Source organism: Psammomys obesus, unplaced genomic scaffold (genome assembly GCF_907164565.1).
Source record: "Psammomys obesus unplaced genomic scaffold, mPsaObe1.curated_primary_1811, whole genome shotgun sequence".
Lineage (NCBI taxonomy): Eukaryota > Metazoa > Chordata > Mammalia > Rodentia > Muridae > Psammomys > Psammomys obesus.
In genome coordinates, this window is record NW_026590062.1 from 12,930,899 (window position 1) to 12,947,073 (window position 16,175).

Here is a 16,175-nt window from a genome sequence, read left to right on the forward strand (position 1 = left end):
AAGGGGCAACCCCTTGGAGGACCCATCCATTCCAAATGGAGGCGAATCTTGTATAAAATATGCACAGTGGCTAGGGGGGTGGTGTTTGGACATTCTCCTTGTCCAATGTGGAAAGGAAACTTCTGTGTTATTCAAATGCTGATTTCTGAGTTGAGTACAGGCCGGACTTCAGGGTTTTTGTTGTTTGTTTGTTTGTTTTGAGACAGGGTTTCTCTGTGTAGCCCTGGCTGTCCTAGAACTTACTCCGTAGACCATGCTGGCCTAGAACTCGCAGAGATCCACCTTCCTCTGCTTTCAGAGTGCTGGGATTAAAAACGTGCACCACCACTGTCCAGTATTGTTATTTTTATCACCTGTCTCAGTGTTTGTAAACACTTTGCTCCAACAGCTTCTGATTGGTTTAATAAACTGAAGGGCCTAGAGCAAGGCAGGCGAGTGTAGGCGGGGCTTCCAGGCAGAGATAGGAACTGGGGTTGGAGGGGGTGGAGGTGGAGGAGGTGGGGGTGGGGTGGAAGTGATGGAGGTGGTGGAGGTGATAGGGGGTGGGGGTGGAGGTGATGGGGGTGGGGGTGGAGGTGATGGAGACTAGGTGGGGGTGGTGGTGGAGAATAAGGCTTGGAGATTTCACCAGCCAGACAGGGAGGAGAAACAGGGGACATAAGAGAGGTAAGAGAACGACTTGGCAGATGTAGATTAGAATAACTAGGTTCACTGAAGTTTTACACGTTAGCTGGGGACAGGTCTAAGCTAAGGCCAAGCTTGCATATCAATAAAAGGTCTCTGTGCAATTACTTGGGCAGCTCAGCAGCTACTCTCAAACCCCACCTCCTGGGTATGGGTGAGAGGGTAGGGGTTCTATTCTACTCTCATGGCCTCCAGCCTTCATGGGATACACACCATACACACAAACACAAATAAAAATAAGTTGTTGGGTGCTTGCTTTGGCTGCACATATACTAAAATTGGAACGGTACAAAGATTATCATGGCCCCTGTGGAAGGATGACATGCAAATTTGTGAAGTGTTCCATATTTAAAAATAATAATAATAAATTGCTGAAACACGGGGAGAATATCCTGTTGGAGGTTGTTTTGTGTACTGTGTGTTCAAATGCTTATTTCTGTACCCAGAGAACTGCTTGCAGTCCCAAACTTGGCATTGCAATTATCATGAAGCATCTCCTGTCCTGGTATGTTGCAAATATTATTCTCCATCACCTTCTAATTGGTCAAATAAAGAGCTGAAGAGACAGTAGTTGGGTTGAAGAGTTAGGGCGGGACTTCTGGAGCCCAGGTAGAGGGTCTCAGGTGGGGACCAGAGAGCAGGAGTTGCTACCTGGACATGGATGAATGAAACTGAGGAGAGGTAGAGAACCGCATGACAGAACATAGATTAAGCATAAATTTTTAAAAAAGCATAAATTAAGACAAATGGGTTAGGGGTCTGGAGAGATGGCTCAGCAGTTAAGAGCACTGGATTCTCTTCCAGAGGTCCTGAGTTCAATTCCCAGCAACCACATGGTGGCTCACAACCATCTATAATGGGATCTGGTGCCCTCTTCTGGCCTGCAGGTGTACATGCAGACAGAACATTGTATACATAATAATTAAATCTTAAAAGAAAAGAAAAAGATAAATGGGTTGGCTAGTTGGGAACAACAGTCTAGCTTAAGGCCTAAAGCTATTTTTTAAATATAAGTCTCTGTCATTATTTAGAGCAAGTAAGACATAGAAAGTCACACATTTACAGTATCCAATATCCTGGTGTGCAGACACATAGTTGGAACCTATGCAGACAGGGCCAGAGTTCCAGTATCTCCTGGGTCCCATGTCAAGTTCAAGGCCAGCCTCAGCAACATCAGAGCAATAAAAATAGGGGCTGGAGAGAAGGCTCAGCTGTTAAGTGTGTATACTTCTCTTGCAGAGAACCCAAGTTTCTCAGCAGCCATGTTAGGGGGCTCACAGGTAACTGTCCTACATGCAGGGGACCCCGCCCCTTCTTCTGGTCCCCCAAACCACCTGCAGACACCATACCTGTAAATAAAAATAAAGTGAGCTTTAAAACTGTATTAAAAATAAAGCATCACAGGACAACTATCTGGCCAGTCTTGGTGGCTTGTGCCTGTAAATCCTAACACTTGGGAGATAATGACAGCAGGGTCAAGAGATCAAAGCTGGGGCTTTAGGAACGACTCAGTAAAGGGACCTGTTGACAACCTGCGTTTCATCTCCAGGACACACATGGCAAAAGGAGAGAACCCACTCCTGAAGCGGTGCTCTGACTACAACACAGGTGTGTGTGTGTGCGCACACACACACACACACACACACACACACACACACGCACGCACCAGGAGGTGTGCAGGTCTCTAACCCCAGCACTCAGTGGGCAGAGGCAGGTGGATCTCTATGTGTTTGAGGGCAGTCTGGTCTACACAGTGAGTTCCAGGCTAGCCAGGGATTCATAGCAAGACCCTGATTCCAAAAGCCCCTCCCTTGAGCTGTCAGGTGTCTCAAGGGGAGAGGTGATTGGTGCCAAGCCTGGGGCTCTATGCCCAGGACTTAGGTGGTAGAAGGAGAGAACGGACTTCCAAGCATTTTACTCTGTCTCATACCTGGAGCACATCTCCCTTTCGGCCAAATGAATAAGCAGATAAATTACAAAGCCCTCCCCGAAAAGGCTTTTTAATTTGATTTTTGTCTTTTTAAATACAGACTGGGGCTTGAAAGAATGCCAGCACGGACTGTGGAGGAAAAGAAGAAACCTAGAGGAAAACTCCCTAGAGGGTGTTTCGGGGGAGAAGACTCCGGGCTGCTGTGGCGTCCCCTCCCCCCAGGTATGGCGCTATGGGGAAGAGCTACAGCCGGGGGACACTCCACAGTGAGGCAAAGGGGAGCAGCGATTCCGCGGGGGGAGAAGTCACTGCTTCCTGGAAACCCGGGCCGCCTGAGAGCTTGAAGCTGGCAGGTAGGCTGTGGCCCGTGCCGCCCGCACATCATGCACAGCGCGCAGCCAGCGGCGGCGGTGGCAGCGTACACCGGGAATAGGCTGGCATTTAAATAATCTGCAGCGCATTCAAACCGCCCTCTTCGCAGCCCCACGGTCCACTGCTGCAGCTCCTCCCCCTCCTGCTCTCGCCTCCTCCCCCTCCTTCCTGCGCCTCCCTCTTCTCTAGCTCCACGCCCACTCTTGTCTTCTGCTACCTGCCTCCCCTTTTCCTTTTGCTCCTCCCTCCCACTTCTACTTGATTATCCTCCTCCTCTCTTTCCTCCAGCTAGAAAAGCAGAAATTTCAGCCAGTGTGAACGCCATGGTGTCTGACAAATCTTTCCTAGGCTTCCTGTTGCTCTTCAGGTGGTCCAGAAAAGTCTGGACTCACCTTCCTTCTTCAACCTCTTTCATCTCATCTCTTGTTCCTTTTTCTTTCCTTCCTTCCTTAATTGGTTTTTCGAGACAGGGCTTTTCTGTGTAAGCATGGCTGTCCTGGACTCACTCTGTAGACCAGGCTGGCCTTGAACTCACAGAGATCTGCCTGTCTCTGCCTCCTGAGTGCTGGCATTAAAGATGTGAGCTACCACCACCCGCTGTCACCTAAATCAAGTTGTTTGATATTTGAAGATGTTTGAATTTGGAGCTCTGGCTTATACAGTACGTCTCACAATCTACAGTTTATTGTGTTTTCCCAAGATGTTAAATTTTCGCATTTGAAACGCTGGATGGTTGGAGATAATAGTATTTAATCTCTTCCAAATTAAAAATTGATGTTGCTTTTCTACATAAAAACAAATTCATTGTTGGGTGATTTTCCTAATGAGCTGACCTGGGGAAAGAAGGGCCTGGAGGGTGGGAGCATTGACCAAAGCTGGGAGACTTCATTGCTGTGAGAACTGTCACTGCAGCTCTAAAGCTCTCTTGTCACCTTAAGTGGAAAACTGCTGCCCCCTGCTGACTCTTCTCTCCCCCCCCCCCCCCCCAAAAAAAAAGTCCCTGAGATGTTCAAGGCAGGCTTGCTGTGCTGTCCTGTTTTACAGACCAGGAAATTGGGGCTAGTCACAGTCATAAGAGCCATGTGCAAAATGGAACTGCAAGCCAGACTCCTACTCCCCAAATGAAATCACCAAATTTGTGATGAGGGAAACTTGTGATGAGGCCTTAGATGGTCATGAGATGGCAGCATACACAAGGCTGGGCATTCTCAAGACTAGCTAGTGGCTGAACTTTTCTCCGTAAGAACAAACGTGCACTTCAAACACAGAGGGGATGGTGGCCGAACAATGTCCAGCAACGAGGAGGTGACATTTGAACTGAGTTTTGAGGGATAAGAAGACTGTCAGCAGGCAATGTGATAAACCCACGTGGGGGTTAGGGCTGGCAGCAATTCTGTGACAATAATGGGAGGATTAAAATTTTTAAGGAATCCGAGCAAGGGGAAAATTTGCAATATCAAGTGCACAGATCTTTCTTTTGTTGTTTTTTGAGACAGGGTTTCTCTGCGTAGCCCTGGCTGTCCTGGAACTTGCTCTGTAGCCCAGGCTGCCTCAAACTCACTGCTTCGCATGTATAGATCCTTGAAAGAAGATTTATTTTTATTCTTTTAACTATGTGTATGCGGGTGGGGATGAGTATGTGCGCATGAGTGCAGTGTCCCGCTGAGGCCAGAGGACAAGGCACTTTGGGCATCCTCAGAGGATCTCAGAGGGATGGTGTGGGGTTAAAAATGTTGAGTGGCCCCCAACTTAGATAAACAGGGTGATGGGGATCAAACAAAAGAAACAACACAAAAATTGAAGTTCTCATCTTTAGCACCCACTTTCCAGAGCCTCCAGTTTTGAGGCTGACTCCGAATCTCTTGCTATCTCCCTGGATAATCCTAAAACTGAATCCCCTATATAGAAGATCACTTTCTTTTAAGTGTTTGGGTCTGTACACCGGGTGTGTGCCCTGCTTGAGGATGCCAGAAGAGGGCGTTTGGTTCCCTGGAACGGGCGTAAGATGGTTCAGGACCAACAGGTGAACGCTGCACTCCAACTCCTCGGGTCCTCTGCAAAAGCAAACAGCGCTTCCGTGCGCGCAGCCCAAGTCCACGCGATCCTTAGTTCGAACGTCGAAAAGTTTGGGGCCGAAGAGTTTTTGGCTCTCTAGGGCCGCCGTCCGTGCTCAGGCTCCGCCTTGACCCTCCTCGGCCGCCGTGAGTCCGTTACGTGGCAGCTGCCGACGCCCGCCAACCAGCGGCGCCCGCATCAGCCCCCTCGGGAGGCGCAGCCGGAAGGGGCGGAGCTGAGGCGGCGGCGGCTGAGGGGGCAGCGGTGGCGGCAGCTCTGGAGGCCGCAGTCCGGGTCCCGGCTTCGGCCCGCGCCGCACCATGGTGACGTTTGCAGAGCTGCTGGTGCTGCTGGCCGCGCTGCTGGCCACGGCCTCGGGCTACTTCGTCAGCATCGACGCGCACGCCGAGGAGTGCTTCTTCGAGCGGGTCACCTCGGGCACCAAGATGGGCCTCATCTTCGAGGTGGCGGAGGGCGGCTTCCTGGACATCGACGTGGAGGTGCGGGCACGCTGCCCGCCGTCGGGGCGGCGTCGCGTGGCTCCTCGGGGGTTGGGGAGTACCGGGGAGTGCGCGGGGCCTGCGCACACAAGGGCGCGGGCCGGGGAGGGGCCTGGCCGCCGCCCGTCGCGCAGCCCCCCGACGGGCCCTGCCCGCGCGCCTCGGAAAGCGCTCGTCTTTCCGAGCGGCTTCGGGCTCCGCTCGGAACCTGGGCGCGGACTCGGCCTCTGCCTTCGCTTTGTCCCGCGGCGGCCGCGTGTCTGCTCGGGCGGGAGCGGCTCGCTGTCGTTCTCCGCGGTCCTCAAGGGCTCGCGCGCGGCGCGGCGCGGTGCGGAAACAAACTTTGAGAAAGTAGATCGGAAGCTGCGGAGTAGCGCTAAGGCAGAAGTGCCGGTTCTGGCCATACAGAAACCGGGTTAACTTCCTACCCGCTTCCTTATGCGAGCGGCCAAATGTGTCCCGCGAAAGATGCTCTGAGGTCAGTCATCTTAGCAAGGATTTCAGCCAAGGGTTTAGGAAACAGTTACTTATTTGGAGAATAAAAATGATTTGCCGGAGTTTTTGAGACAGGGTTGCATTACGTAGCTCATGGCATTGAGCTCACCTGCCCCTGCCTTCGAAAGGATAGGATGAAGGGCCTGTACCATCGTGTCCCGACAATATGCTGCATTAAAAAAAAAAAAACCAAAAAACAAAAAACAAATACAATAGTTTTAATTTGCTTGCTGGTATTTCCGACTGGGTGTAACTAGCTGACCGAAACTGGAGTTCAAGTGAGACCCCAAAGTTTGGAGGCTGCTTGGATTAGCCAAAACCCTAGATAAAGGTGAGCTTTTCCAGTTTCTCCAGTTTTCCAGGTGTCTGGCTCCAAAAGAAGCAGGCTTGGGCTAGGAACATGGCTCGGCAGTTAGGAGTACTTAGCTGTGCTTTCCTAGGTCTGGAGTTCTGTGTAGGTTCAACGCAAGCTGTGATTCCGGCCCCAGGACATCGGATACCCTCTTTGGCACCTACATGCATGTACACATATGGTCTTCAAAGGGAAGGTTTGACTGTGTCTGGCTGATGATTTGCATTGTCCCTGCTTGGGAATTTGGGTCTCCTAATTTCCAACCTGTTCTGTTCCCTAAGCCTTAACAGGTGTGTCACATAAATTACATCTTTTTGTTTCACAGTGATCATAGAAACCTCCAAACGTGCTTTATAGAATTATTCATTTTTTTGGCACAATTGATAAATTATATTTATATAGTAAATATTAACAGCACAAATCCAAAACCAACCTTGGGAAGGAGAAACAGCCGGTGACTTCCTCCAGCGTGTTCATAAAGAAGGACACGGCATGGCACATGTACAGCACACATGGCAGTGGCCAGTGGCTTCATGATCAGTGCAGTGGTTAGCGGATATGTCCGAGGTGGCCTCTGGCAGGAGGGAGCCCAGTGGCTATTGGGGTGGGGCCTGAGAGGCTCTGGTGTTCTGCAGGGGCATCACTGGCTCGGGGCACACCTAATCCCAGCACTTGAGACAGCAGATGGCCCAGTAATGAGACCCTATCAGAATAAGTACAAGTACTCATTTTGGAAAGCTGCTTCCTGGGTTGTTTTTGTTGAAGATGTTAGGATATTGGAGACCATGCATAGAGCTGTGTGGTTTCTGTTTCTGAGAAGCTTACATCTATTTGCCTTGAGCAGATAATACGTAAAGGTAGTTGGGCTGAGGTGCTTGAGGGAACCATTGAGTCTACTCTTGTTTGATTAAGTGGGAGAAGTATGCAAACTGTTCTGTGGCTCCCTGCAGCGGATCTGACCAAGTTTTAGTCTAGTGGGTTTTTTTCCTGCTGAAGGATGCTACTTAGGATCCTGAGTATTTAGTGACTCTTCTGTTTCTCTCCTGCCTCCAGATCACAGGACCAGATAATAAAGGAATCTATAAAGGAGACAGAGAGTCCAGCGGCAAGTACACATTCGCAGCCCACATGGATGGGACATACAAGTTCTGCTTCAGTAATAGGATGTCCACCATGACTCCAAAGATAGTAATGTTCACCATTGACATTGGGGAGGCTCCCAAAGGACAAGATATGGAGACAGAAGGTGAGATGTCACTTTTGACAAAGAGCTCATTTCAGCTCATTTCACTCACCCATCTGGTTGCAGTTGGTGTGATTCTTGTAAATCTCTCTTTCTGCTGGGCACACAGGCATAGACCTGTAATCCCGGCACTCTGGGAGGCAGAGGCATGCAGATCTCTGTGAGTCTGAGGCCAGCCTGGTCTACAGAGTGAGTCCAGGACAGCCAAGGCTACACAGAGAAATCCTGTCTCAAAAAAAAAAGTAAATAAAGAAATAAAATTCTCTTTCTAGATTCATTCACTGTCTTTTTTTTTTTTTTTAAGAATAATTTTTTTTTTTCAATTTGTACAGTATTCTACCTGCATGTAAGCCAGCAGGTCAGAGGAGGGCACCAGATCTCACTATAGATGTAATGAGCCACTATATGGTTGCTGGGAATTGAACTCAGAACCTTTGGAAGAACAACAGTGTTCATCTCTGAGCCATCTTTCCAGCCCCTTATTTACTGTCTTTAAAAGCAAAATTCCTGTTGAAGTGGCTGTAACCTGTAATTAGCCAGTGTCTAGAAGTTACTGTTTTTAGTGATTGATTGTCCCTTCTGGCAGCCATGGAGTCACTATTTTGTTCCTGCAAACCCATAGGCTCCGTGCATCTGAGTTCTGTTAACTTGCTAATCCTGGGCTTCATGTATACCTCTGTTTCTGACTGTAGACGTTCTAGCTTAGCTAAACTCGTTCTTTTGTTTGCACTTACACCTTTCTCTAGGTGGTGGAGACTCCTGGGATGGTATGTGGTTTGTTTTGTTTTTGTTTGAGAGCATCCTACTTTTTGGTTTAGCATCCTTTTGTTTCCTGATCTAATTTCTGATTCTTTTTCTTTAACCTCAGTTTGCTGGCATGTTAATGTTTTTTTCCCTTCTTAAAGCCCCCTCCAAGTATTTAGATTATTTTTGGCAAATTTGAAGACTTGGTTACCAGGTTAGATTTTAACTTGATCGATATTGGAATACTATGACATTTTTGTGTGACTTTGCTTAAAATGAATGCCCAACTAACTGCACAAGAAAAAGTGTTGCTAGACACCCTTTAGAGAAAGGGTTTTCTAGGCCTCCTCACTGCTAATGTTTCTTTTTCTTTTAGTTTTTTTTTTTTTTTTTTTAAGACAGGGTTTCTCTGTGGAACTTTGACTGTCCTGGACTCACTTTGTAGACGAGGCTGGCCTTGAATTCACAGAGATCCACCTGCCTCTCCCTCCTTGAGTGCTGGTATTACAGGCATGAGCCACCGTGGCTGTGTTTGCTGATCTTTAATGTGAAGTTTAGTTAGGTTTACAATACTGTGCAGAAGTTTGGCAGAACTCCTGATGAGAAGTTTGCTCTGGCTGAATATTCACACTATTTTCTGCAGTAATAGTAATTTTTTTTCTTCGGTGGTATTGGGGTTGGAACATAGGACTTTGTGCTTGGTAGGCAAGCACACATAACACTGAGCTGCATCCTTCTGATTTTAATGTGTATTTTTTTAAATTTTGAGATAGGCCCTCACAAAGTTGCCCACACTGGGCTTGCATTGGGATCTCTTTGCCTTAGGTCTCCCAAGTAGCTGTACCAGCAGGGTTGCCCTCCAGCTGGTTCTGGAGAAACTACTTTATTGCTTGCCAGCAGCCAGCAGTCCTGTTTTTTGTTTGTTTTTTAATTCCTTTGCCACAGCACATGGTAGAATTCGTAGAAGCTGGTAGCTGTTTGCCACATTCCACAGTATTTGCTTATGGCATACATATTTCAATATTGGGCGCTTTTAAGTAGCCATACAATGAAGGGGTGGTTTGATGTGGTTTTGAAGTCTGTAAACCTAAGATTTGTATTTGATTACTGTTTTTATTTTTCAGGGCCATTTATAATGCTGAGCTTACCTAATTCTTAGAAAGAATTCAGAGTTTTTAAGGAATTGGTATTTGTTCTCAGGAAATTGGTCCTTTTTACAGTAGCTAGAAAAATCACAGCTGATGAGCTTCTGCTTAGCTCTTTAGCCTTCTCAGGTTCTCGATTTTGCTTGGTGGTGGCAGGGTTAGGTTGCACCTGCGCTAAAGTGACAGTTTCCAAGTGGGTCAGTTTTTGCCTTTTGAGATGTTTGGCAATGTCGTATTCTATTATTGAAGTGCTGCTCTTAAGAAATCCTCAAAATATTTGACATAGTGCATGGGCTTTCAGAGTGAGGATGCTGAGGGCTGATTCCTCTTGTTCAGCATAGAGGCTTGCTGCTTGAGAACTGAGGATCATGTAGAGGAATTGGAATCTCATCTGAGGCTGGATCCTGGGCAGGGGTGAGGCAGCTGCCATTTGGGATTCCTCCTTGTGTTTCCTGCCTGCTTTTTAGTTAATGTGGTACTGCCTAGGAGCATAATTCTTCAGAGCAGGGCCGTCCCCATCCGCTTCCTCCCCACTGCAGGGTTTCACTGTACAGCTCTGGCTGGCCTAGAGCTCACTGCTAAATGAGTCTCCTCGCCTTGGCCTCCTGTGTGCTGGGATTAAAAGTGCCACCACAGCTGGTGTGGTCTACAGATCAGTTCCAGAAAAACCCTGTCTTGAAAAACCCAAAACTAAAAATAAAAAAAAAATAAAAAAAATAAAAAAAAAAATAAAAAAAAAAGGAAGAAGAAAGAAAACAAGTGCTAGCAGAACAGCTTGGGGAGAGGACACCTGAGTGGGTAAGAATGTTTCTGTCGGTCAGGACACTTGCTGAGGACCTGAGTCTGATCCCTGATTTAGGAACTCCTGAAAGTTTCCTCTGACTTCCAAATCCATTCCAAAACCCTTGCCACTGAAATAAATGAGGCCACTCTGTCTTGTCTATTTACGCATGCTGCTGCGCTTTGTGGTTAACACACTTGGAGCAGTGAGTGGCTGCGTGTTTTTTTCCTGAGTGTTCTTAAGTTTTGTGCCTGGCTTTCTATATTTAAAAGCCTGTTTTTATGCTAAATTAACATTGGAGTTACATGATTCTTAAAGTAGATTTCCATTTTAGTTTAAAACTTATTTGTATATTGGTTGTTTTGTTCATTTGTTTGCTTTTGAGGCAGAGTCTCCGGAAAGTGCAGACTGTATAGAAGAGGATGACCTTGACATTCTGGTCCTCCTAGCTGGTCATGGTGTCATACCTTTAGTCCAGCTGAGGCAGGCAGCTCTACGTAGTGAGTGAGTTGTAGGAAAATAGTGAAAGAGATAATAGTGAAACCCTGTCTCAACAAAAAGAAATTCAGGTCCATCTGCCTCCCTTGCTCCTAGGTATGTGCCACCATCCCCAGTTTCTGTGGGATCCACGTGGTGGAAGAAGAGAAACCAGGGCTTCCTTTGAGCTGGGCAAGCTCTGCTAATGAACCACATTTCCAGTGTGCCCTGTATTTAGTTTATTGCATATCTGCTCTGTGCTGCTTTTTTTTTTTTTTTTTTCTCTATCAGTAGTCATTGAGTTACTTAGTTATTTGGGAATAGACTTTTGAAGATGCTCTGAGAAGCTAACCTTAGCACTCAGGAGGGAGAGGTAGAGGCAGGCAGATCTTTGTGACTTCAAGGCCAGCCAGGACAGCATAGTGAGATCCTGCCTCCAAAAAAAAAGAGCTTAGAAAGCCAGGTGTTGAAGTACATGCCTGTGATGGTCACTTGTGGGTGGAGGGTCAGGAGTTGAAGTCTGGCCTGGGCTATCTGAGCTTGTAGCCAGGCTGGAACATATGAGACATTGTCTCAAAATGAACAGAACCAGCAGGAACAACTCTTAAGGAATGAAATATCATCAGTGGTTCAAATTGTTGCTGAGCTCTTTGTAAAATTTGCTGCTTTTGTGTGTCTTCTCTGAAGAATATTTTAACAATTATTTATCAAAATGAGATGACTGAATGTGTGCCGATCTATCTCTGAATCTTCGTAGCTCATCAGAACAAGCTAGAAGAAATGATTAATGAGCTGGCAGTGGCAATGACAGCTGTGAAGCATGAACAGGAGTACATGGAAGTCCGGGAGAGAATACACAGAGCCAGTAAGTTACCAGCACAGCTTGTGACAGGGTCTCCTGGTGACGGGAGCCCCTTGTGTGTAATTTTGCAAATATACCATAGCAAGACTTTGACTTCAGAGTTCTCCTGAAGGGTGGTCTGTGAGACGTGTTTATGGAGATTCATTATGAAACATTATTCTATACCATCAGTGTTTGTGTGTGGTGTTTTTGCTTGTTTGCCTGTTTTTTGCTTTGTTGTTTGTTTGTTTGTATTGTTTTGTTTTTTATCTTTTGAGATAAGGTCTCTGTAGCCCTGGTTGTTCTGGAACTCATTCTATAAGACTAAGTTGGCCTCAAACTGAAGAGAGCCACCTGCCTCTGCTTCTTGGGGTTTAGAGTTAAGATGTGCACTACCTTGCTTGCAAGCATAAATCTTTAAGAGTTTCTGGGCCGGTTTTTTAGATTTATTTATTTTTTTATTGTCTGAGTATGATTGTTTTGCCTGTATGTATGTCAGTGCACTGTGTGTGTTCAGTACCTACAGAGCCCAGAAGAGAGTATTGGGTCCCCTGGAACTGCAGTTACCTTGGTTGTGAGCAGTCATGTGGGTGCTGGGAGCCGAACCCAATCCTTTGCAGCAAATGTTGTTAACTGTTGACTCTTTTTCCAGCCCAAGAGTTCTTTGTTTTGTTTTGTTTTTTCTTTTTAAGTTTGTGATGAGGGCTGCCAAGAAAGCTCAGTGAGTGAGTTCCTTGCCACCATGTATGATGACTTGAATAGGAACCAACATGGTGGAAGAAGAGAATGGATTCCTGCAATTTTGGGGGGGAAGGGTTCCTTTTGTGAGACTGTATTCCTGCAGTTTGTTCTCTGACCACTACATACGTGGATACATTCACATTAAATCAATGTTCAAAAATATTTTTTTATGATCAACTAAAGAATAAGCTGGGCGTAGTGGTGCACACTGTAATCTCAGCACTCAGGGAGGCAGAGGCAGGGAGATCTCTGAGTTCGAGGCCAGCCTAGTCTACAGAGCAAGTCTGGGACAGCCAAGGCAACACAGAGGAAGCCTGTCCCAAACCCACTACCACTCACCCACCCACCCCCCGAAAAAAAAGAATAAGCTAATGTTTTTTTTAAACCAGAAAATGCTGTTTGATGCAAGTTAAATTACTTTTAAGTTTTATATTAGCATTCAGTGATGGTCAGGGGTTTGGCCTTCTGACAAGGAGGCTTTCAGTTGCTCAGTGGGTAAGATGCTTAACCACCAACAGTGATCACATACACACAGATCAACTCTGTCTGTCTGTCTGTCTATCTATCTCTACTTATTTCTTTTTGAGGCAGGTTCTCTCTGTGTAATCCTGGCTATCCTGGAACTCTTTAGACCGTACTGGCCTCAAACTCAGATATCCACCTGCCTCTGCCTCCAGAGCACTGCTCTACCACCAGGCTAGCACCCTGATTTAAAACAAAGATTTATTTATGTGTATGTCTGTGTGGTTGATTGTATGCCTCCTGTGTGCCCATTCTCCTTGGAGGACAGAAGAAGGTATCAGTTCTCTTGGTGCCAGCTTAAAGGTGGTTCTGACTGGCCCATGTAGGTGTTGATGGTCTGCAGAAGTGAGCTTCACGTCATGAAGTTCTTTGATTAACTTAGCTATTATTTTAGAATAATGTTAATAGTCTTTCACTCTTTGAGAGATTGATGGCCCAGTAATTATTTCAAATCTTGCTTTTTTGTTTTTGTTAAATATTTATTATTTATAGAGTATTCTGCCTGCATGTGTGTCTGCAGGTCAGAAGAGGGTACTAGATCTCATTATAGATGGTTGAGAGCCACCATGTGGTTTTTGGGAATTGAACTCAGGCCCTTTGGATGTACAGCCAGTGCTCTTAACCTCTGAGCCATCTCTCTAGCCCCCAACAAATCTAGTTTTTTAAAGAAATGGTATACACTAAAAATGGCTGTCAACTTATTAAGCCAAATAATAAATTACTCATTGTAACAATTTGCAATATTTGGCCATTTCCAGAGTAGTCAGAAGCCACCCAGTATGCACTAAGGTAATGCAGCTGACCATATGATGGACAGAGAGAGCAGAGCAACATACAGCTTAGTGACAGATCCCCCTTAAACTGTACACTAGCCTGCAGGTGGGGCCGTGCAAAAATAGTCCTCTTTACTAGTAACTGCCAGGGTTGGTCCACATAGCTGAGAGACTCAACAGTTGAGAACCAGTGCCAAGGACAACAGGTGCTCAGTGTTGAATCAATAGTTTACAAAAAAATTTTTATATATATATTTATTGTATGTGTTGTGTATGTATGTTTGTGTGTGGGCTTGCTCAGGCTGTGGCATGACAATGGAGGTTAACTTTGAGTTGGTTCTCCCTTCTGCCATGTGGGTATGAGTGTGGGTATGTGCATGTGAGTGTATTGCCCTCAGAGGCCAGAGCAGGGTGTCAGATCCTATACAGCTGGAGGTACAGGCGGTTGTGAGCCATTTTTCTTGCCAGGAATCAGACTTGAGTCCTCTGTAAGAGCAGTGTATGCTCTAACTGCTGAGCAGTCTTTCTAGCCTCAAATCCCTTGAGTTTTAGAAAGTGTGTGGTGAGAGAAGCTTGACTGAGCTTTAGCCCTAAAAGTATGAGCTTGGCAAGGGTCTCATTATGTGCTCTTTGTTTTGTTTCTTTTTGACACAGGGTTTTTCTGTGTAACCCTGGCTGTCCTGGACTTTTTATAGACCAGGCTGGCCTAGAACTCCCAGAGGTCCCCCTGCCTCTGCCTCCTGAATGCTGGAATTAAAGGGGTGCACCACTACCAACAGTCTGGCCTGGAGGCTAGAGCTCCTCTACTGTAGCTTCCTGAGTGTAGCGATTACAGGGTGTGTCAGCATGCCTGGTTTTCAAGGTCGTTTTTAAAGCTGTGGCTTTCTGGGTCAGGGTGGGTGAGTATTTATTGAGCTTGGTAGTGGCATGTTGCATAGAGATGATACCCCTGTGCTGCGTTGTGGGAGGGGTTGATGTTAAAGTTTGTTTGTTTGCCTCCACAGTCAACGACAACACAAACAGCAGAGTGGTCCTTTGGTCCTTCTTCGAAGCTCTTGTTCTAGTTGCCATGACATTGGGACAGATCTACTACCTGAAGAGATTCTTTGAAGTCCGGAGGGTTGTTTAAAAGGCCTTTTCCTGTTGATCCCAAATTCACAATTTACTTGTTTACCAAACTCATTGGTCATAATAATGTCATTAGTTTATACATTTTTATTTTCTGAATGTTCATGACTTCTGTTTCTTTGTGATTAGTAGGTGTTGGGGAAACCCTGTTTAGGAAAGTTAGAGTGAAAATTTGACATTTGATTGGCCTATAATTCTTAATTGAATGTTGCCCCATTATACAGGTCCTTCTAAGAGTTCAGAGGCTGTTAATGCTGTCTTCAGACTATGGGCTTTGTTATGCTTTTACCTTCGGTTTTCATAATAAAATGTACTCTGTCTAGGAGGTAGCTCAGCCTGACAATGCTTTGTTACCTGACTGCATCCTCAGAGTCCCTCAGATGTGGTTCATCATCACAGGTTCATTTTGTTGAGTCATTACAGCAACAGCGATCTGAATCTTGACCCTTCTGGCCCTGTCTCAGGGCACAGTGACCTGATGGGGTGCATTATGAGGATGGGCACTCATACTTTCTCTTGAGTTTGCTTTAAACTAAAGATGCATCCCAACACTTCCCCCTAAAGTTTTATATTGAAACTGAGAACTGAATCACCTCTATTCAAATTGACACAAGCAGCTGATAACTTAGAGGTCTATTGAAGCCAGTTTCCCGGCTGTTGGAACAGACTGTTGTCCCTCTGTCCTGCATAGTCTGTCCATTGTTGGCACTTAGGAAGAGCAAAATTACTCATGTGGAAGCCTGCACTTCTCAGGCCAAAGGCTTAAGCCCCTTGGATTGCTTGCAGTGACAGGCAGCCACTGTTGTCTTTTTAGTCAGTGGCCCTAGTCTTGAGTGTTAGCACTAGGGTTTGTTTGTCCTCTGGGATCTTTCTTTTTTGGCACATGTCAGTTTTGTTTATATAAAATGAAGAGACTCTGATGATGGGTGTAATGAAATGCACTCTGCTTTCGGTGTGGGCGATCCAGGATTATGTGGTGACTGATGTCTGTTGGTTACCTGGATATTTTATTTTTTCTTTTTGGATCTTGCAAGGGGAAAACTACAAGTAACAAGTTTTATAAATTTAATTTAAATTTGTTACAGGTTTTCATTTTTAGGAAAAATAATTTTTCAACCTTGGATGATATCTTTGCAACAGTTTGTTGGGAAGGTGACTTTCACCATAGGGCAGCTGTTGCATGCCAATATTTTTTTTGTGTGTGTGTGTAAAAACACTCAGAATTGAATTAAAAGATGTAAATTTAAAATTGGTTGTGTATCTAATATGCCCCAGGTTCAGTAAATAAACAATTCTTTTTAAAAACAGTAAGTAGTCTGTGGTTTATATTAATGCTGGTTGATTTAATTTTTTTTTTTTATTCCTCTCCCCCCCAAAGCAGGGTTTCTATTT

The 16,175-nt window shown here is 45.8% G+C and overlaps 1 protein-coding gene and 1 non-coding gene across 2 annotated transcripts; both read left to right on the plus strand.

Moving 5' to 3' along the window:
• Positions 1-932: 932 nt before the first annotated feature.
• Positions 933-1,036, plus strand: LOC129676166 (U6 spliceosomal RNA). The gene has a single exon (XR_008720030.1). It is a non-coding gene; the product is annotated as a U6 spliceosomal RNA (small nuclear RNA).
• Positions 1,037-5,267: 4,231 nt separating this feature from the next.
• Tmed2 (transmembrane p24 trafficking protein 2) lies at positions 5,268-16,090 on the plus strand. The gene is made up of 4 exons (XM_055606199.1): positions 5,268-5,541; positions 7,442-7,634; positions 11,536-11,643; positions 14,660-16,090. Exons 1-4 carry the CDS (start codon positions 5,362-5,364, stop codon positions 14,782-14,784), a joined length of 606 nt encoding a protein of 201 aa, XP_055462174.1. The 5' UTR covers positions 5,268-5,361; the 3' UTR covers positions 14,785-16,090.
• The last annotated feature ends 85 nt before the right edge of the window (positions 16,091-16,175 follow it).